The sequence below is a fragment of the Urocampus carinirostris genome, chromosome 12 (genome assembly GCF_059441175.1).
Source record: "Urocampus carinirostris isolate Australia breed hairy pipefish chromosome 12, RoL_Ucar_1.0, whole genome shotgun sequence".
NCBI classification, from domain to species: Eukaryota; Metazoa; Chordata; class Actinopteri; order Syngnathiformes; family Syngnathidae; genus Urocampus; species Urocampus carinirostris.
In genome coordinates, this window is record NC_142360.1 from 41,033,101 (window position 1) to 41,055,605 (window position 22,505).

Sequence of the window (22,505 nt, forward strand, 5' to 3'; positions counted from 1 at the left end):
AAGGTTAATCGGTGAGTTTATTTCAGAAAACGTAACATATATTCAGCAAATATCAAAATATTTGGTCGACTTTCAAGCTCAACTTGATTGATTAAAAAACAAAAAAAAATGACCAAAAATATTTGAACCAAATATTTAGAAAAAAAAGAAACAAATTTGACTTTAAAGCTAGGCCTTACTCCTTAAAAAACATTTCCATCGCGTGTTATCATTTTACTCCAGTTTTTTTGAGGTAAAAGCAGAATTCTGTATAAGAATCACTTCTTGTCCGGTTGACGTTTGGAGGGCGAGGATTGCAGACAAAAAAACACGCTCGCTTTAGCTAAAAAAATTTTAAAGCCTGACCTCCATGAAAATAAAATCAAGCCACACAGGCATCCAGAAAGTCCAGTGTTTATTTCGCTCGGTGCAAACGGCACATCTTCCGCATTCATAAGTACTGAAATCGTTTTTCGGAACCGCACACTCTCGTAAGGAAACCGTGACCTCTAAAAATAATCCGGGGTTAAAATAGAAATAGAGCCAAGGAAATTCATTCGTCGGACGTATCGGTAAAGAGTGAAAACTGGAAATAGAAATCTTGAGCTCTGCACAAGTGCACCAAAAAGGATTCGAAAGCCTACAACTGGCGCTTTTCAAACTTATTAAAGGTCTGGGAAACCCCCTCCCCGGTTTAACACATAAACGAGCCGAAACACAAAATATTCAAATGTTGACGACGATAAATACCTTTTCAAATAAAGACGCTTTCTTCATTTAAAGGAGGAAAAAACAGCGAGTGCAAACATAGTGGTCACAAGTGGTAGAAACCAAACGGGATGTTTTTTTCTGTAAAAGAATGCAGCCGTCCCAAAACTGCACTTTAGCGCCATTGAAATGGAATTCTTCCAAAGTGGATCTGAGGATAGAGCGCTACAGGGGCGACTCCGGGTTCACCGCTCCGTCCCCCGCCGTCAAGCAATTATTTCTTCCTCGGGACCTCCGAGGTTATGTGGGGAAATCGCGCTTTGCCCCTTTCGCTTTCCTGAACTCCAGGCGCCGCCAAAGCGGCTCGCCCGATGCAAAACCTATCAAACTTTGGAAATTTCAGCTCGGGGGCCGCGAGGTTCAAGGAAAAACAAAGGGGACAGACGAGTAGAATAAAGAGAAAGGGAGAGGGAAATAGAGCAAAAGAGAAATGGAGAGAAAGAGAAAAAAAAAGAGAAAAGAGAGCCAAAGAGGGAAATAAAAATAAAAATAAAAGTGAGAACAAAAGGAAAAAGAGAGAGAGAGGGGGCGAGAGGAAATGAATGGCAGAGTAAGAGAAAAAAAAGAGGTATGGAAAGAAAAATAGGAAGAGGAAAGAAGTGAGTAAGAAAGAGTGAAAGGTAAAAAAAAGAGCATGAGAGGGAAGGAGAGGGAAGGAGAGAAAGATGGCAAAAGAGAAAGAGGTAGTAAGAGAAAAATTGAAAGAACCCGAGAAAAAAAGAAAGTGAGAAAAAAAAAAGTGAGGCAGAGAGCGGCAGAGAGGGAAAGAATAAGAATAAAGAAAAAGAGAGCAAGAACAGAGTGGAATAGAGATGGTGAGAGCGAAAGATAGAGACAGAAAACGAGAGAGACTGAGGGGGAAAAAAGGGACAAGAAATAAGACAGAAATAGAAAGAGAGGGAGAGAAAGAAAAAATAGAATGATAGCGAGAGAAGATAAAAAAGGAGAGCGTGGGAAAGAAAACGACCATGAGATTATGAGAGGGAGGGAGGGAGAGAGAGAAAGAAATTGAAAAAGAGAGAGTACAATAAGAGTGAAAAAAGATGGAATAAGAGAAAAAAGAGAGACTAAAAAAAGAGCTCGAGTGTCTTTGCGAGTGGCGACATCCGGCGGACATATTCCAAACCGCATCTCGTTTTCCTCTTGCGCTTCTCTCGACACCCCTCCGCTTTAGGCGGAACCGGCGAGCACCCCGAGGGAAGGGGCGGCGGCGGCGTCCCGGGAAGGGCTCGCGGGGTTCCGGTAGAAAGCCTGAGTCCTGTTGACCCGCAGAACGGGCGGGACGCTGGCCGAACGGATGCGGAGGATCCTGGTATCCGTCACCTCGCAATCGATCTGCATCATGCTCTCCCGTTCCTCCTTTTCCAAGACGCTCTCTACAAAAACAGACAAAATCCAACCGCGTCAATACCTCCGCCCGTTATTGGCCCCCGGATGACAGAGAGCCGCGGTTTGTACACCTTTTTCCCAGTACCTTCGAAGGAAAAGATCCAGCACCGATCGAAAGTTGTTGTTTTTTATCTTGCTGCTAGCGCAGACTTTGTGTTCCTATCTAGGATCTACCATATTTTGGTGTCAATGGGCCGCTGTAAACTGACACGAATTCTGCCTCAACAATGCTTGCGCAGCTCCAGTACGTCACACTTGTTTACAAACACGAAAAGGGCTCTACGGGGAATAAGACGAAAAAAGAAAAAATGTCGGAGAGCAGAAAAATGAGCCCAATTTGGACTCATTTGAAGGATTTTGAATAAATGAATGAAAACTTGATTCCAACATTAAAATAAACAGAACAAAAACAATAACTCAACAAAATAATGTGACATAATATGTTCGAAAAGGGGTAGTAAGAAGCAAATGCTTCTATTCCCTAACCCCTTCATCTTCCCTATTAAATACACCAATGATAATAACATCAATTGTAATAATATTAATAATAACAGTTTAGATAAAACAATAGCAACAATAACACAAAGTTAACCATAGTTCTAGAGTCTAGAATCTAGACGCACTATTCCCAATCTACCCCATTTTCTTCATCTCTGTATTCCGCCAGCAATGTTTCTTTGTATTTGAAATCGAAAACATAAATAGTTGGACATTGTTTGCTCTGGTCTTGTAAATTGTTCCAAAGTTTGACTCCGCACACGGACACACACATACTTTTCCTGGTGGTTCTCACCTTTGGGATTAGGAATTCAATACTGCTCTGAAGCAAAAGTGCATTCAATCTATCAATCAACTGCTGATGTTTTGCTTTACATTTTTACTTATTTACTTTCCTTTTTTTTTTGCACCTTTTTTCAGGAGAATCTGTGTCTAAATTGGGTTGATTGTTTTGTTTGCATTTGATCATTTATTTGTAGCACCGAAAAGGGAATGTCTTTATTTTTCATCTGATCGTTTTGCATTTTCAGGGATTTTGTGTTCGACGTGTAAACATCTAAAATTGTTTTGTATTTTACCACTTTTTGGGGTAAATCTGTGAATATTTGAATTTATATTTTGTGTGTTTTTCAGTGATGCCCTGCAAAACAGGAAATTATCAATGGCTTAATAATTTGGTGCATACAATTTTATTATCATTGACAATAAATCATTAGAAAAATAAATAAAATCTGAGGAGCCGTTTGGGAGCCAAAGGAGCCAGTGCACTGAGCCAAAAGAGCTGGTACTGTAAATAAAGCTGTCCTCTTGAGTATAACCAGTAGGTGGCGGGGATATTTTCACATGAACAGAGTGTTTTACTTTTATTGATAATATACCCGGGGAAGCGTTTGGGAGCCGAGCCAAAAGAGCTGTTTTTCTAAATAGAGCTGTCCTCTCGGGTGCGACCGGTAGGGGGAGGTGACGCTTCACATGACAACGCCACAAGCGAGCATAGCAGGCTAGTCGGGGTCGTTTTATAGCACTTTTTTGAATTTCTCTTCCTTTAATGCTCAGTCTGAAGAGTCAGACTGCCAAGAAACATGATAGTAGCAACAAGCATTTTCAAGCATTTTCCCCCAAATTCAAGCATTTCCCTGACCTCAAAAACACAAGATTAATATTCAAGCATTTCCATAGATTTCAAGCACCCGTCCCAACCCTGTAAAAATGACAGGCTGTCCCTTTAAGCAAGAAGACAGCAGGAGGCGAGTCACGGCAAATTTTCCCCTTCGCTCCGAGACAAAACGGAAACGAAAAAAACAGCGGGGCGAAGGCGGCGCTCCCGGGCCCCTCGCCGATTTACAAGCGGAGACGTTTTGGAACCGGATCGTCGTTTCGCTGACCCGTCTTGAAATTTACGAGCATGTGGGGTTTTTTTTTGGGACGTCGGAGACAAAGATCCATCAAAAGCGCCTCTGGGAAAGCAAATTCGGCAAAATCCAATCAGTGTCACTTCAATAGAAGGATTGCACTAAAAACAATCTCGCTCTGGTTGTTTAATATTTAGGAACCGGACCAGTTTTTCCCCTAAATCGTGTCTCTGGCAAATTGGATCCCCATCTGAAAAACTAAACACGAGTATTTTGCACACTCTCATCAAAGGGTATGTTCCAAAAGTGGCCATTTGGAGACAACCGGTTTACAGCTCTCAAATCAGTTTATTTTACTTTTGCTATTTTGAGATACAGTGAAAGAGTTGTAAATGTTTACCCTCTCTTCGTTCTGATTTGAATATACATCGTATGTAAGCATACAGTATGTTTATGTTGGGAATTTCAATGAGTCAGTCATTGTTGGAATCAGTCATTACTGGCTGAAGATTTTTGGAACCAAAGTAGGTCATGCTTGCTTTTTTTCAGGCCTTCATTGGATATTAAAATCTTGCAATCGGTTGAGAGTGGTGTCAATCAAAGCTTAAATTTTAATATTAAAAAAAGGAAACAAATCTTTCCTACCTAGTGACTACCTGAACGTTTTGGTGGAACGGTCTCTCTCGGCTCGACTCACTAAAAAGAGCTGGCTCTTTGGAACGGCTTTTCCGGTTGTTTTGTCGCTTTCGTCCATAAATCACCAATTTTAATGTCACATGAGGCACAAAATTTCTTTGAAAGGGAGAAAATAGAGCATGAAAGGCAGAAAGGGCAGAAATAAGTGAGACATAATAGAAAGAAAAACAGGAAAAAGGGAAAAAGACAAGAAAAGCTAGGAAGAAAGACTATGGATCCTTGAAAAAAACCGCAGTGATGTGCGAATACACGATGGCACTACGTCACATCGCAACGCGGATTCGATTTCGGTTCATGGTGCGGCCGCCCTAACGTTTGCTCATGGTTTGGTTGGCGAATTTGGGATGGATGTTGCTCACCGTTATGATTCGGACCTTGTGTGATTGCTCAGAGTCATGGGAGCGCAGAGGGAACATTGTCAGGGGCTATGGAAAAAAATAGGCTCCCCTGTGCAGAGTGTCCCTAGAGTCAAAACCCCCGACAGTACACCCGGTTTACATTTGGCTCGGCTAGGCTCAGTATTTTAGGAGCCAAATGTTCTTTTTCAATTACGTTCGAGACGGAATGGGCCAAATGAATCAATCCCAAATGACGTTGTTTACGTAAAAGGATCTCGAGAAAATCCCCCAAAGCCAACGTTTACTGAAGCCCGGTAACGGGGCATCGCTCACACTCGGCTCTCACGCGGATTCCTCGTTTGGTCGAGTTGAGTCGGAAAATGGGAATCGGACGCTTCGCCTTGAAACCCTGACCGACTGCTGCCGGTTCGCCGCAGAGCACTCGGGAGTAAATAGTCTCCCGGGGTTGATCCACCTGTAAATGATGTCATCGCCCGAGCATTCCTCTCCTCCAAACATGTCACTTCCACTCCATGGAGCTACTTTCAAACTCTACGGCTCATTAAATAAACGCAGGCAGGCCCTCCTTATAAGGAGGAAGCCTTCGGGTGGACTCAACTCCTGGGAGATGCCAAAAAAAAAAGGTAGTAACGACCAACCACTCTACTGAGACAGCCCTGATTAAGGTAACCAATCATCTTCTACTGGCAATGGACTCGGGCACTTCATCACTCACGGTAGACCATAATATCTTACTAGAACAGTTGGAAAAATGGCTTGGTCTCTCAGGAACTGTCCTCTTATGCTTTTGCAATTTCTCCAGTACAATTAAAAGACAAATTCTGGCGTGAATCGCGTATCATGCAGAACCACAAATACATATGGTTAAAAAGCTTAAACCCTTAAAGGCCCAGGAGTACCCTCCAGAATGACCAGCGGGTAGCCAAAAGTCTGTGTTCATTCAAACTAACAACTCTGTGGCCCATCTTGTCACTGTTGTTTTGTAAACGCGGCAATGCGGGCAAAAGATGAATCAAGACTTGGCAAAAATACTACAAATTTACTACAAAACGAAATATCAAGTTAAGTACCTTGAAACAGGGACTTCATATATTATATTCTCTTCATTCTGATAAGAAAATACTATAAAATACTACAAAGAATAGTACTAGAGTAATACTATGGGGGGCGGCAGTAGCTCAGGAGGTAGAGTGCTCGTCTTGAGATCAAGGGATCCCAGTTCGAATCCCGGCTCGCCCGTGTTACATGTAGAAGTGTCCTTGGGTAAGACACTGAACCCCTAATACCCCCAATAAGCAGGATAGCGTCTTACATGGCTGCACGGCCGCTATTGGGAAATGTGGAGCACATTGTAAAGCGCTTTGGGAAGTCATTGACTTGAAAAGCTCTAGAGAAATGCAGATCTTTTCATTTCATTTATGATAAAAAAAAATATTATTACAGAAATATTGCAACAGAATGACTACAAAAAAATTAACTAGAGTATTAGTAAAAACTATTAAAGAAATACTACACTGGTGCTAGTATGGAAATACTTCAAAAATACTTCTACAGAAATACCACATAATACTATAATACAAAAATACTGCTAAACAAATAATACAATAGAAAAAGTACACAAATACTGCTACAGATATATTAAGGCAGAAATACTAGAAAAGTACAAATACAGTAATACCACAAAAAATCCTATGCAAAAAGCACCAAAAAACCCAGTAGACATACTACAAAATACCACAATTTAAAGGTACAGTGGTACTTCTGGAAAAGCATTTGTTCTGGCTTTCTTCAAGATCCACGGCAGAAGACCCGAAAGAGAAAGTGTACTTGAGGAAATCTGAAAACGGGGTTTTCATGGCCAAATTCAAGCACTTTTCAAGCACTGTCAAGGCCTGTTTTTTCCAGGAACATCACAGGAAGAAATCCAGCGCCGATCAAAAGACCATCACCATCTTGCTGCTAGCACATACAGAGTTGTTCTTATCTATGTTCTAGGATCTTTTGGTGTCGATGGGCTGCTGTAAACTGACATGAATTCTGCTATTCTGCTTCATTTCTATTTCATTGTTGTACATTTTCATGGTTTTGGCGTTGTTGTTGGACTTAAAATCTATTCAAAAGGCAAAAGTTGTATTTTTCACGTTTTTTTGTGAATCTGTGAAGATTTAGATTTATATTTCGTGTGTTTCTCAGGGATCCCCAGCAAAACAGGAAATTACCATTGGCTTAATAATGCGGTGTATAAAGTTTTTTTATTATTGATAAGTCGTTAGAAAAATAAATAAAATCCGAGGAGCCGTTCGGGAGCCAAAGGAGCCTGTGCGGCGAGCCAAAAGAGCAATTATTGTAAATAGAGCTGTCCTCTTGAGTATAACCAGTAGGGGGCGGGAACATTTCACAAAACAAGCCACCAGAGCAGGGGTGTGGCGTCATTTTTACACACCTTTTAAGAAACACATCGACTGAATTCAAAATACATAGAGAGAAAAAATAAATTCAAATTCTATCTCTGCTTCCCTCCTTCTTTCCCTTTCTCTCTCACACTAAGCATGGCTGTGATCAAGGCATGTCCCCACTCCAAAGAAAAAAAATCAAATGATTGATTCTCTCTCTCGCTCGCTCTTCCTCTCCACATTTCTCTCTTTCTCTCCCTTTTTCCATTTCTCTCTCTCTCTTTTTCCATTTCTCGCTCTCTCTCGCTCCCTTCTCCCCTTTTCCATTGCTCTCGCTCTCTCTCGCTCCCTTCTCCCCTTTTCCATTTATCGCTCTCTCTCGCTCCCTTCTTTTTGTGTGCGCAATTATGTACGTTTTGTGTGTATACATCCATTTTTGTGTGCGTCTCTTTACGTTTTCGTGCATCTTCTCTATTCAACCGACTGGAATACCGCTCGAATTCTTCCACATCCAACAACTTTAGTCACCTGAGGAATTCCATTTTGAAAGGAACCTGCCCTAAACCCGCCCGTCCTCATTTGTATCCGTCGGCTTCTTCAAAATGACCCAAATACGCCGAAGACGGCTATAAAAGCAGTGTTCGGTTTGGAAATTTCGGAATTTCGGTTCGTTTGGCAATTTGCATTCTCGGCAGCCGATCAGAAGCCTGCATCGAATAACTCCGGGCTTCCGGACTTTCCCGAGCGTTATAAGGTAGAGCGTTTGCATATCATTTTCCAAAGTAGACGCACAGAGAACACAAGAAAGATGGAGAAGTGGTTAGGAATCAAGCCGAAACCTCAGCCCCAGTAGAAAGATTCAAAAGAAGCTAACAACATTTATGACGGTACAAAACGTAAACGTAGATGAAAAGCATGGTGTAAAGAGGAGTTCACGCGGTTTGGAGCAGACGACGCAACGCAAACATTGCATGAAGATGAGTCAATACAGGTACGTACGGATAGCAGATGGAAAACAGCCATGTCATATACATTCAATGAATAGATTTATAATCCACTTCATTTGAAAGTGTTGTTCTGTTCTATATTCTGATGATCAATCCTTAATAATTTTTTGCAATGAGTCGTCTTATTGTGTTTGAAGTTGTGAAAAATGGGGCAGGCAACTTGATGGCTGGGCAGGCAACTATATGAAATGAAAACAGGAATATGAAATAAAACTGCCGGTATCACTTTCTACTGACGCGCTTCGGAAAGGATGACGCGGCACATCTCGGAGAAGAACTCGGTGAACTCGGAGAAATAAAAGGCGTTTGAATGATTCACAAAAGGGGTGACGGCCAAACGGTGACCTAAGTGTCACTCCGAGGGAATGGGTTTACCTCTCCTCCGCCGGAGAAGACCTAACCCAAGCGACCTTAGCCACCCTTCTCGGTCGTATATATGGACGACGGATTCCGTGTCATGGTCGCGACGAGAAGCCGTGCAATCCCGAGTGACGAGAGGGACCTCTAAATCAACAAAACAATGGAGGGCGATTCTATATTTGTAGTTTGCGGTCGTCAGTCACGAGGAGACCACAAGTAGCGCAAAAATAAACCTCGACAAACTGGGTTTTCAATCACTTTGGAGGCCAATTTTTCACATTTTCCAGTACCTTCAAAGAAAGGAAATCAGTGCTGTTTTTGTTGTTGACTTGGATGACTACAATAAAATCGCTATCTTATTGCAAGCACATACTATGAAATGAAATGAAATGAAAAAAATGACTGTCAATAACTCCTTTTTGCATTTTAGATATAGCTAGATATAGATAGAGATAGAGAGAGAGAGAGAGATAGAGATAGAGAGTTGGAGATAGATAGAGATAGATAAAAGGATATAGACAGATAGATATAGATAGATAGAGATAGATGTCTAGATAGATACTTTGTTCATCCCGGTAGGGAAATTCAGACTTTCAGCAGTATTCTTGCGTTTAAAAATAAAATAATACAGTGAAAGATATAGAATACAAAAATACCCAATATAATGTGTCGATATAGAGTATTTAAATAGTGCTACGGAAAATACACTGTCATAAAAATAGGGTAATATGCAAATGTGGGGGTGTGGTTTAATGTGAGCTTTTACTCCCCGGGGTGGGGTTAAAGATCCTCATAGCTTGAGGAAGAAATGATCTCCACATCACTTTTATCCTTTATTTATAGCAATGAAGGGTTACTGTTTTTTAATTCATATCTTATTGTTTTGCATTTTCAGGGATTTATTGTTGTTGTTTGACTTTAAAACTGTTCAGTGTGTAAAAAGCTAAATTACTTTTGTATTTTACAATAAGCTTTTGGAGATCTGTGACTATTTCAATCTTTGTTTGATGTGTTTTTCCAGCTACCCATGCAAAAAATATGAACTTACTAATTACTAAATTATTTTGGTACATAAAGAAAAAATACATAAAATGCATTAACATAAAAAAATCTGAGGAACCAGTTGGGAGCTTTTTCGGTGAGCTGAGCCAAAACAGTCAATTTTCTAAATAGAGCTGTCCTCTTGGGTGTGAAACGCCATCATGACGAGCCACTTAAAAATAAATCTGCGCACCTAAAAATAAATCTTTATTTAATGTATGGAGTCAGACTGCCAAGAAACGTGACAATGGCAACAATTTAAAGCATTTTTAAGCACTTCACCCAAAAACCAAGCATTTTCCTCACCTTGAAAACATTAGAATTGAAGCCTTTTCAAGGATTTCAAGCACCCGTACGAATACCTAGCTTAAGAAACGTGGCAACAATTCAAAGCATTTACAAGCGCCTCACGTTGTTTACAGACCTTTTCAAACCATTAAAATCCGGGCAATTTCAAGGATTTCAATCACCCGTCCGAACACTGTATAGAAAGGCACTTCTCTTGTGTTTGATCTCTTTTTTTGTGACATTGTGATTATGTAAGCCAGCGGAGCCTGGCATCTGTTAAACGATTTCCAGGACAAGCTTTTGCAGAGCCGCCGCCAAAAGGAAATGGCGACACTGAGAAAGCATTTTTTTTTTGCGGTTTGGACAGTGGCTTTGCAGCCACGTCGCAGCTCTGCTCAATGCGGCGGAGAGACGAACAGAACGAGGGATGTGACAAAGGCCACCGAGGACTAACAAACACAAATATTTTGGGTTGTTAAGACCTTTTAACAAGCGGCACACATGCTACAAGTTGTGTTTCCTTTCATTTTACGTGCAACCAACATTTCGGTGTTTTTTGCACATTTCATCAACCCAATTCGAATATCACTCAGAGACAACCCAAAGAAAAAAACCAATGCGCTCTTAAAATGCTGCTTCCTTTCAAAAGAAATGAAAACCTATCTGGCTCTATGGGAAAGACTGATTGCCCCCTTTTTGGCAGCGATAACAGAAATGAAACATTTACGATAATTGGTAATGAATCTCTTTCCACTTCATCAGTTTTTCCTTTGCTTTCTCACTCACAAGCACAGCCACTCCTTCTCTTGCATGTCCACCCGGAACTCCAGACTTTCTACCATTTATACCTCCAAGCTGTAATTCACCCTTTCTTTTCATCTTTGTTTCACTCAAGGCGAACACATCAACCTTGCTTTTAGTCATCATCCTCTTTCTTCCACTCAGTGGCTTTACTTCCACATCCTCTCACATTGAGTGACCCCATAACTAGGGTTTGCGAGACCTTTCGGTCTCCCGCCCCCCCTTTCTTTGCCTTGCTGTCTCTTAGGGAGTAGAGATAGAGAGGAGAGGATCCCCAGTCCCCTCGCTCTCTCCACTGTAGTCGCCTCTTACGACAAGGACCATAATGGGAGAATTCTTTTACCCCTCACCACCTGGAATCATTGATGGTGATAGGAATGAGTGGAGAGGTGTTGTAAAAGGATAGTGGGATGTTTGGACGCGTTCTAAGGGATGGGCAGGGCACCCGTATGATGCGGCAGGGGTAAACCAGCGAAAGCTGTCGGGCCCTGCTGTTGAACAAAAGAGTGTGTTGTGTCACACTGATCCAAGTGACATGGCCGCTTTTTTGTGTCCCGTTTCATCCGGCAGGATGAAAGCATGACCGACTGTTTGGGTGTTTGGGCATTTGGGTTGGCCATGGTCCCCCCAAAAATTCCGTGTGTGTTTTTTGCTACTTTTTCCCTTTTTTTAATTTTCTTTGTTCTTGTTTGGGTTTGTCTTGCTGTCTTTCACCCCTCTTGAGGGATATGACTAGGGTCGATAGATAGATAGGTAATGAATCTTCGATATCGCTGCAGAGGAATTTTGGCCCATTTTTCTTTGCAAAATTGTTTTTAATTTGCTATATTGGTGGGTCACACTTAAGCATCTTATTCAGATTTAAATCCAGACTTTGACTTGGCCACTCCAGAACCTTCACTTGGACTTGCCGGTTTGTTTCGGATCATTGTCCATCCACATGATTCGAGAGCCCGATTTGATGGCTGGACGTTCTCATTCAGGATCTTCTGGTAAACACCAGAATTCATGATTCTGTCCTGTTCCTGAAAAGTCGCCCCTAACCATTATACGGCCACCACCATACTTTACTTGTGGCATTGTGTTCCTGTTTGTGAAATGCTGTGCCATTTTTACACAACAGGCTGCGCACATAACAAAAAGTTAAATTTTTAACTCATCACTCCACTGAATGTTTCTCCCAAAGTCTTGAGGATAATCAAGATGCTTTTTGGAAAATGTGAGACAACTCTGGGTTCTTTTGTGACAGCAGTGGTTTTCACCTGGGAACTCTCCCATGGATGCCAATTTTGGCCTGTCCTCTGTCTTCATTTTAGTTAACACTGACATTAACTGAGGCCAGCAAGGCTTGCAGTTCCTTGAATGTTTTTCTATGTTCTTTTATTAGTACCATGCCTGAATGAGCCGTCATCAAACTATTGAAATAATTCTTATTTGTTAACCACTCCTGGGAAGGTTTGGCACGGTTTTCCAATTTTCTTTTATAATGGCTCCGACAGTGGTTCGCTGGCGCCCTACAGCCTTGGAAATGGCTTTGTGACCTTTTCCGGACTGATAAATTTCAATCACTTTTTTTCTACTTTCTTCCGGAATTTCTTTGGACCGTGGCATGTCAATCGTGTTCTTGATATTTTATAGCCTAATAAGTGATTACTTGTCTTGATTCATCACAGATGGTGGCATTCCATTTTTGGTGTGGTCTGCGGAATTGAACTCAGCTTTTACAAAACTGTGGTTAGATACTTTGGGATTTAACAAGGGGGGCAATTACTTTTTACTTACTTAATGAACAGAAACAACATTTTAAAACTTCATTTTGTATTACCTTGGGTTGCCACTGTATGATATTAAAATTGAAAGTGATAAATAAGCAAAAACACAGAGTTTCCCGGCACTGTATGCTCCAATGCCGACAGATCCATTTGCGCATACGTTGCAAGAAAAATCCTTACCGTTAATATTCATGGCAGGCAACACGACGGACATCTTGGGGCGACTTCCTTTATTGTGGCTGGTGGCAGGAAGAAGCAGATGATCCTGAGAACCGACACAAGAATAGTTATGGAAATGAAGTCGACTGCTATTATCCGAGGAAAAATAAGATTGTATTCGATTTCCACGCTGCCTGCGCGGGGTTTGTACACCTTTCTCATGGCCACATTCAAGCACGTTCAAGGACCATTTTTCATCTTTTCAGTACCTTCTAAAGGATTTTATACATTTGACTATAAAAAGGATTTTATACGATTGACTACAAATACCATTGTATGCAAAGGAATGTCACTGACTGAGCTTTAGTTCAATGACAGGGCTGACTGTTCGAAATGCATAATATTTTGTCGAGTTTTGTTGATAACAGGACGCGTGAGTGTGCTGACACAGAATGTTCCAGACATCAAAACGCTCGCCTATGAGATTGTGAAGCCCACGTTGGGCTTCCTTGGCACGCCCATGGGAGGAGCCGGCACACTTATGCGGGGCGAAGATGGCCAATAGGAGAAAGCTAAAGAACTTTAGAAGAAGGCTTCCCACAGAGACTCCAACGTCGCTTCTTCGGCCGTCTTGGATGGAATACACTTCGTTAAATTTTTAGGGAAAATAAATCTGCCCCGTGTGGAAATGTCGACTTTCCTGTTCATTTTCACCTCAAGAAACAAGCGCGCATTCATTGTTGGGTGAATGTAGGTTGTGTTTGGTTCATGGAGTCAGATAACTCATTCGAACAATTTGCTAAACGCTACTTTTTGATATTGAATTCCCAACACTTCAAAGAGGAAAAATCCAGCGGAAATCTCAAATTTGTCTTTTTTTGTTTACTTTGATGAGCAAAATAAAGTCGCTATCTTGCTGCTAAGCACATCATTTGTGCTGTTTTGAGCTGTCACTACCGTCAATATTTTTTGTGTTAATGGCCTGCTCTATACTGACATGAATTCTGCCATTCTGCGTCAACAATGCACGCGCAGCATCAATATGTAACACCGGTGGGTAATAATGGAGTTTAATAGGGAAGAAGAAAAAAAAGCAGAAAAATGAGCCAAATTTGGACTTCTTTTATTTCTATTTATTACTCAGAAGCAAAAGTGCATTCAATCTTTCAACCTTAGAGACTGCTGGTCTTTTGCTGTGTGTTTTCATTTATATATTTTTTTTACATGTTTTGCAACGAATTAGTGTCTGAATTGGTGATAATAGTTCATTGTTTTACATTTCTCGATCATTATAAAGGATTTCAAGCACCCGTACGAACCCAGAGTTATGAAAAGTAAGTCAACTGGTATGATGCTTGTAAAAACGAGAGGCTTCTTGTTTCGGGGTGAGGAAGAGATCCTTGTGGTCAATGGTGTTCCTGTCACAAGATTCGACGCCGCAGCCTATAATCAAAAAGGACTTTGCAAAGCACTTTTGAGTAGTGCGCTCTCCAGAAACCAACCAATACGGCAACGTAATTCATTTATGGCATGCGTTTATGAGGGGAGAGCTAAGAATTCAGGGTTCTTATATGGTTTTTCTGTCACTCGCGAAGCATTCGTTAACCCCGTAACGTCAGACTGTTTATGAACAAATACGTGGATGCTGTCACCAGTCTGTGACATCCATCACGCCACATACCATTGGAAAGCACCAACTCTTGCCATTCCAGAGTTCAAGATACCATTTTTAAACGGACTCATCAGAGAAACCTCACCATCAGTCTGAAACAAGATACCTTAAAACCGTAAAGCCGGCGTAGCTCACCAGTAATGTGCCTCTGACAGTCGCTATCGATGGTCTTGTTACATTCTGGACAGTCCAGTAAATCAAACTGCGTAAAATATAGACTCCAAAACACACCGTAATGCCAATAGGTAAAAAAAATCCGCCTCAAAGCATTCCTGCATGGTTTGGAGAACCTTATTGTAATCAGTTCGCTTTGCTCCATAATTCCCTGTTAAAAGTAAACCCATGAGCTGATTTCCAATATGGCCGCTAGCCTCTGACCTTTCGATTGAAACCGCTCTCGACCAATCGCGAGCATCTTTTCACGGTACCTAGCCTGACGTAGCACATGAATGCCTCTATTAAGAAAACTGACATAACCTATTTTGGCTTCAAAAATCTTCAGCCAGGAGTGACTGATTCCAATGATGATTGACACATTGGTTAGGCAGTGAAATTCACAACATAAATGTATTCATATTTACGATGTGTATTCTAATCAGAGCCGAAAATAAACGGGCATAAATTCCACCAGGGATCCATTTTAGGCACAATTATCGAGCACAAGTTTGCAAAATCGGTGATTGACTTCTGGAAAGACAAGTCAAACATTTACAACTCTTTCACAATGTCTAGAAATTCGCATAAGTAAAATACACACTTGCAAAGGTTTTAGTGTTGTAAACTAACCACTTTTAAATACCTAAATGCTCTTTATCAACACGTTATGTTGGGTATTTTTGTATTCTATATCTTTTATTTTATAATTTTATCTTTCAACACAAGGATACTGCTGGAAGTGATGAATTAAGTCTCTATCTTTTGGAAACACCTAAATCTACACTTCGAAAAATGTTTAAAATCCAATGTTTATTTTTCAAGATTGTGACTAAATTTGACAAGGTACCAGGTAAGGCTACAAGCTATGGTCTATGTACATTCTACACTCATCTGCAGGCATTTGATTGCAAAACCAAAATCAGGCGAGAAAAAAACCAAAATCTGTGTGCTCCATCATAGGTTACTAGATGTTAGTAGCACTTTTGCAGTGATGATTTCAGTTTGGGACAAAACTTGAAAAAAGACAAAAGAGTCCATATTCTCCAAACGCTTTAAGAACAGCATTCAATTGACTTTGGATTGGAAGGTTTGGCCAATTTTACCGGATGGTTAACAAGCTGTAATTGCGGATTCATACTCAATGACACCAAGTGTTTTATAATGATGTTTATATGAGATCAGTCAGAGCGTTACTACAGGATTGATGATTGCCAGTATTGTGCGCGCCAAACCACTTGTCCGAAAGCCCAAATCTCAGAAGCGGAAAGTGAAATCCACTTCAAACAAGAAATCTGTTACGAATAAATCATCCCATTTACAAGTTTGGCTTTGATTATAATTGTTTTTTTCGTAGAGCCTCACACATAGAGGCAAGTGGTGACGATTTTTTTTGATAGTTTATCGCATTTGGGCTCTGCTACGCATTTGTATTTTTAACGTCGGTTCGATCGAAGTTACTTCCACATGCTTATACGACAAAGGGGTATCATTTTGTCCAAACTTCCATCATGTTTGCACACCAATCTGCCATTTCTTTCCACTCAACACGATGTCAATCGTTTTCATCGCTATAAATATCTGTTTTTTTTAAATCTCTCTAATAGCCGTGAGCAGTTAAGAGGTAATCAGTGGTCTTGCACAAATATGGAGTGTAAAGGTTTACGGTCTGACATATACTCCTGGCCCAAAACTAGATAGATAAATAGATAGTTTATTCATTCCCGGAAGGGAAATTCACACTTCCAGCGGTATCCTTTTGTTGTTTATTAACAGATGAACAGGATGGCCTCGGGGTGCTGTTGTAGTTTAGCCACAGCGGAGTGGATGACGTCACTCGCTAGGCCAAAAGTTGGACGTCCCTGCAGCAGATGGAAATCTTGGTGCCCAGGGTGACACCGCCTCGTCTTCACGTAGATAGCGAGTCCGCCTGTTCTCCGCTTCCCGCAGGCTATTGTGTCTCTGTCAGTCCCAATGGCGCTGAAGCTGGGTAGCTCCACATTAGCGTCCAGGATGCTAAACGTGAGCCACGTTACCGTAAAACACAACAAACTGCACTCCCTGTACGCTTTGATGTTTCTCACCAGCACAGCCAGTTCGTCGGTCTTATTTGGTACCATAAGTACGGACGGTACCGAAGGCTTATAACGCCGCTAGCCGCTTAGCCTTCACTTTAGCTCCGGCTCTGCATCCACGACAGGGCCCCCTCATCGTCAGAGCAAGGAGTCGATTTCTCGAATAAACGCATTTTCGTGCGTTAAAAACCCATAACCATAGGATAGAAAGTGATCTAAAGTTTAATTGTTGTTTAATTTGTGGGCAGCACGGCGACGCAGTGGTTAGCGCGTGTGCGGCACAGTTCTCAGGTCATGAGATCGAGCCTGTGTGGAGTTTGCATGTTCTCCCCGTGCTTGCGTGGGTTTCCTCCCTCATTCCAAAAACAAGCATGTCAGGTTCATTGGCCGCTCCAAATTGTCCCTAGTGAGTTGTCCGTCTTTGTTTCCCCTGCCCACTGCCCGAAGACAATTGGGATGGGCTCCAGCACCCCCGCGACCCTACTGAGGATAAGCGCTGCAGATCACGGATGGTTGGATGGATGTTCAATTTGTATACGGACGCAATGGTGCGTGAGGTGCCTGTAACCTTTTTAATCAGGGCTCTTTTACACATTGTGGTGATGTTCATTTCTAAGAATCTGAACTGGTGCCATTGTTTATTCGCACGTGTTTTGATTTCTGGATTGAGTATCCTGTATGATGTGATTGCAAAAGGAAGCCAAGGTTCTGGACTCCATCGAAAATCTGACGGCAATCATTTTTAATTTTGATTTTTGTCCTTGGGGGCCGTGGAGACCTTTTTCCCCCGTCCCCGGCAATTTCAGCTCATCATTCACGTCCTTCTCGCTGGGGTCTCAAGGAACTTCGGATTACTTAGTTTAAGCTCTTCGCAGAAGACCAAGGACCAGAGGAGATGATGATGTGGAAAATGTAACCTCTCAAAAAGGGCAGAAAAGTCCAAATACGCATACCTTTTGTGTTATGGCACCTGTAGCGAGGTATTTGAGACTATCCTGTTAATAATCAACACAAAGATATTGCTGGAAGTGGGAATTTCCCTACAGGGATGAATAAAGTATCTATCTATCTCTATCTATCATATTATGCCCGAACCCGACCTGAATCTCGGGCCCAAGATCTTAACTCTGGGTGGAGTGGTGCGTGTAAGAGCAGGGATAGCAGGTATAGCGTGCGAGGGTGGCTTGCATAAAAGTCAGCGGTTGTTTGCAGATGACACTGCTTCGGTGGCTGACTCTTCAGCAGGACTGAGTGCTCGGTCGTGGAGTTCCATAGAGCGTGGAAGAAAAGGAAGCTTAAGGTGAATGCAGACAAGAGCAAGGTAATGAGGTGTTGGAGAGGTAGGCGGATTAGAGATTTTCTTGAACGGTGTCAAGTTGCAGGGGGTAGATGTTTTGAAGTATTTGTTAGTATGCGGCAGCAGATGATGGTTTTGGAGGGTGGTGTGAAGAAAAGGGTGGGTGAAGGGTGAGAGGTAATGGGTGTGATGAACAGATTGCATCCATTGGCAGATCTCTACATTTGAACAAAATGATGATAGTATGGAGGTGAAGTGGTACCATCAGTGATGTAAGGCTCAGAGGCGTAGGCTTTAATAGCAAATGAGCTTCATAGGTTTGAAATGAGATGTTTGCGTAGTATGTGTGGAGTGACACGACTGGATAGGTTAAGGAACGAGGAAGTAAGGAGAAGTACAGGTGTGGTGAGAGAGCTTGCTGGAAAGAATAGATGACTAAAAGAATACATAGTGCAGAAGAAGTGGTGGGAAATGGAAGGAGACGAAGGCCTATCTATGGTTGGATGGAACGGTTGAAAAGTTCCCTGGATGTGAAATCGGTGAATTTAATAGATGCAAGAGTGTGTTATGGGGATAGATGTGAATGGCGAAGGATAGTTAACAATGACTGATAAAGGCGCAGCGCGAACTGGCTAACCTGTCCTGCTTGGGCCAGCGGGGGCCACAGGTGGGACAGGATCATGTGATGCAGAGGGGGTAAACCAGCAAATGCTGCTGATAGCATGGCACAGCAACTCACCCCTTGTTGTGCTGTGAGATTAATGTTTGGTGTCAGGTTGGGAAGAGCGAAGGGGAATGAATGTGAGTGTGTTCTCTAGCCACCTCCCACTAGGGGGATATGGCTTCGGCATATATGAAAGCTAGAGATAGAGAAAGAGAGACATTACTGTGTAAAGTATTTTGAACTATTGTCTCGACAGAAAGCAGTCAGACCTGACCGAGGCAAACGTTTTAATTTTATTTCGCAGGTCTGAAAATCGACAATCTGGTTTGCATTTTGAAGTTCTCGAAACAGTCAACCGCAAACTGTCCAATAACTCTTGTTGTTCAACCTTCATTACTGAAACATTCTTCAACTGAACGGGACAGACGTTGTTAAAAGTTTGTCATATTTTAGTTTCAAATAGAACACAAATTGAAAGTGACAACTAAAGAAAATACGTTATGTTTACAAAACCACAGTGTTACGTTTTAGCCAAAACCCAAGTGATCTAAGAAGTCATGTCCAGTATTATTCCTTTAAGCTGAGTTGAAATGAATAAATGGGCGCATAAAACATGCAACTCGATGGATTGGAAATGTTATATTGGTCGCCCCTGCAGACTTGCCAGGGGTCTCCAAAGTCCTGCCCCCTGAGAACAGCAGAGATGACAGCGACCCGATTTTCCAGTCAAATGATCTTTTTAGTGGTTTACTAGGGCCATTTAACGCCACTTCCAAAAATTAACCTGGTATAGTGGAACCTCGCTAGTTCGCGGTTCCAGTTTTGCGGGTTCAGAGCTTCGCGGGTCTAAAAACTATACCTTACCTTCTCAATAAAAGCATTTATTGACTTGAGCAAGCGCGAGCTTATGTCAACTGAGGACACGGTGTGGACACTCCTATTGTGAAGGGGAGGGGGAAGCCCTGACACAATGCTTAGTCATGGTGAGTTACTGCTTTGTTCACCCCCCCTCCTTCAACTCCTCCCACCTCACCCCCTTCTTATGTGGCGCTGTTTATCATGGAGGAACTCGGCGACGCGGCGTAGGTATATTCTCTTCTGTCACATTTCATCTCAAGATAGACTTTATTATACCAAAAGCGAGCGGGTGTTTGTATTACCTAAACACGGCTAATTGTGTGCGGTTTCGTGTATTTGTTGTAAAAGCCGTTCGATGCCACTAGCTAAAGTATGTTGTTATTGTCAGAAGGTAGCTCTTTCACTATCATTCAAATGAACACGGACCATTTTTTTAACTGTTGTTTTTCAAAACGCTTCACAAACACTCATCAAATATCACATTTTCACTGTTTTTATTTTCAATATGTAACCGGTAGTGTTAACAAGCGAACTAAGCTGCGATGGCTGCATGTGGTCTGTTAATACAATCATACTGAATGGTTCGTAGTGGTTTCGCTGCAGTCCTATTCCGTGTAAATTGATGACGTAAGACATGGCTACACTTGTGGGTCATGTTTTGGTACATTCAGTTCCAGTGTGAAGAGTTCTGGATGAGTCACCCAATAACTCCTTGCCATCATGCCAGCGATCACTTCGGTTTCATGGCGGGGGGGGTATACTGTATACCTGTATAGGTTTTTTGAAGCATTTTTGAAGGGGCGCCCCTACTTCGCGGATTTTCAGTTTTCGCGGATGGTCGCGGTCCCCGTTCACCGCGATAACCGAGGGATTACTGTAATAACATAGTAACAACATGAGAGGTTATTTTAGAAATTCACATAGTTGGATTTTTAAAACGTGTCACTGAATATGTCCCTATTGCATGACTTTCCAGGCTTTATTCGTTTTCATTTTATTCATCACATCATTAGCTTTATAATCACAATATTCATTTAGTTTCTATGAATGCACTTTATGTCCATCCACATACATTAGGGAAATACTTCTTGCATTCATTTGGTGTTTCCATGTATTCTTTCATTCAGTACTTGCCCAGCAATGTTTCTAAAGGCTGTAGTAAATTCCTAATCCCAAAGGTGAGAACCACCAGGAAAAGTATGTGTGAGTCTGTGTGCGGAGTCAAACTTTGGAACAATTCACAAGACCAGATCAAACAATGTCCAACGATTCACGTGTTCAAATTTAAATACAAAAAAACATTCCTGGCGGAATACAGAGATGAAGAAAATGGGGTAGATTGGAAATACTGCGTTTACACCTATGGTTAACTTTGTTTTATTGCTGCTATTGTTATATCATAACTGTTATTGTTAATATTATTGCTATTGTTATTATCATTGGTGTATTTAATAGGGAAGATGAAGGGGTAGGGAATAGAAGCATCTGCTTCTGACTACCCCTTTTCGAACAGATCATGTCACATTATTTTGATGTTGAGTTATTGTTTTTGTTCTGTTTTTACTTTAATGTTCGAAATAAAGTTTTCATTCATTCATTCATTCATTCATTCATTCAAAGGGTGTTCTGCCATAATCTTACCATACCACCTTCAAAATTCAGCTAGGTCCAGTCTTAACAAAATGTTTCTAGTGAAAATGTGACTTCCTTACTTTGCCAAGTTAAACTTTGTTTTCCAGGCAAGTGTTAATTTTCTCAATCCATGCCCATTTCCTATAAGACAGTGGTGAGCCATTTTCTCGATGTTTTTTTAGGGATGATATCGTCCTGATCACAGGCCCAGAATATTCTGTTTATTTCTTATTTTATTCTTTTCTCGTCTCAATAAACTGGCGAGGAAAGCGAGCTCTGTCGTGGGCACAGAGCTGGACAGCCTGACAACAGTAGCTGAGGGACGGGCACTGGAAAAGCTGCGGTCAATCGTGGACAATCCATGGCATCCACTACACAGCATTATCTCCAGACAGAAGAGCAGTTTCAGCGACAGACTGCTGTCACTGTCTTGTACCACGGACAGACTGAAGAGATCTTTTCTCCCTCATGCCATGAGGCTCTTTAACTCTACCCGGCAGAGTAAAAGCCCACATTAAACCACACCCCTACATTGCATATTACCGTACTTTTATTGCAGTGTGTATTTTATCTAGCACTATTTAAATACTCTATACAACACGCTACAGTGGGCATTTGCACGTCACATTGGGTATTTGTATATTGTATTCTTTTTGCTTTATTATTGTATTGTTCTCAGCTCAGGGATGCTGCTGGAAATGTCAATTTCCCTGCCGGGATGAAGAAAGTATCTATCTATCTATCCTCAACAGAACTACTTTCTTCAGCTCTGATTTCCTTTGTCCAAATACTCGGAAATTGAACTCATCGCAGGCCGCGAATTGTTGACGCCAGCAATGTCAAACTGGGTTCCTTTTGTGTTCATCAGTAACAAAAATGAGCTCTCATTTTGAAAACAGTAGACCCCTGCATTAGAGCTTATTATCTTTATGGATGATATACAAGAAAATCTAGTCTGGCAAATGATCCAGTGAGGCTTTGTGTATAAACTTACCCTGCGGAAAGACACAACGTAGAATGTGTCGCCTCGCCGGTTCATCTCAGCAAAGAAGTCAGGGTATGAGTGAGCCGGTTTGTAGTACACTTGCAACTCGCTGCCGAGGGTCCTTTGAAAACCGACAAAAAACAGGATCAGAACTAAGAGCTGCGATTCACTAGAAAGGCCACTTTTGGTGGGAAGAAATCCAGTGTGAATCATGTGTTTTGCAGTTTTTGAGATAAATCGCTCTCCATATAGGCATTTTGGGTACAAATAACAGTAATATGTACCTTGAAGTTTTCTTCCCATTACA

The 22,505-nt window shown here is 41.6% G+C and overlaps 1 protein-coding gene across 1 annotated transcript in view; it reads right to left on the reverse strand.

Annotated features, from left to right (window-relative positions):
* Positions 1-377: 377 nt before the first annotated feature.
* Positions 378-22,505, reverse strand: part of atf6 (activating transcription factor 6) — a 67,516-nt gene continuing 45,388 nt past the window's right edge. Inside the window, exons 14-16 of the mRNA XM_088349124.1 lie at positions 22,208-22,319; positions 12,884-12,968; positions 378-2,123 (exon numbers count right to left, since the gene is read on the reverse strand). Coding sequence (XP_088205250.1) covers positions 1,918-2,123; positions 12,884-12,968; positions 22,208-22,319 — 403 coding nt within the window. The 3' untranslated portion in view covers positions 378-1,917. The remainder of the gene's footprint in view (positions 2,124-12,883; positions 12,969-22,207; positions 22,320-22,505) is intronic.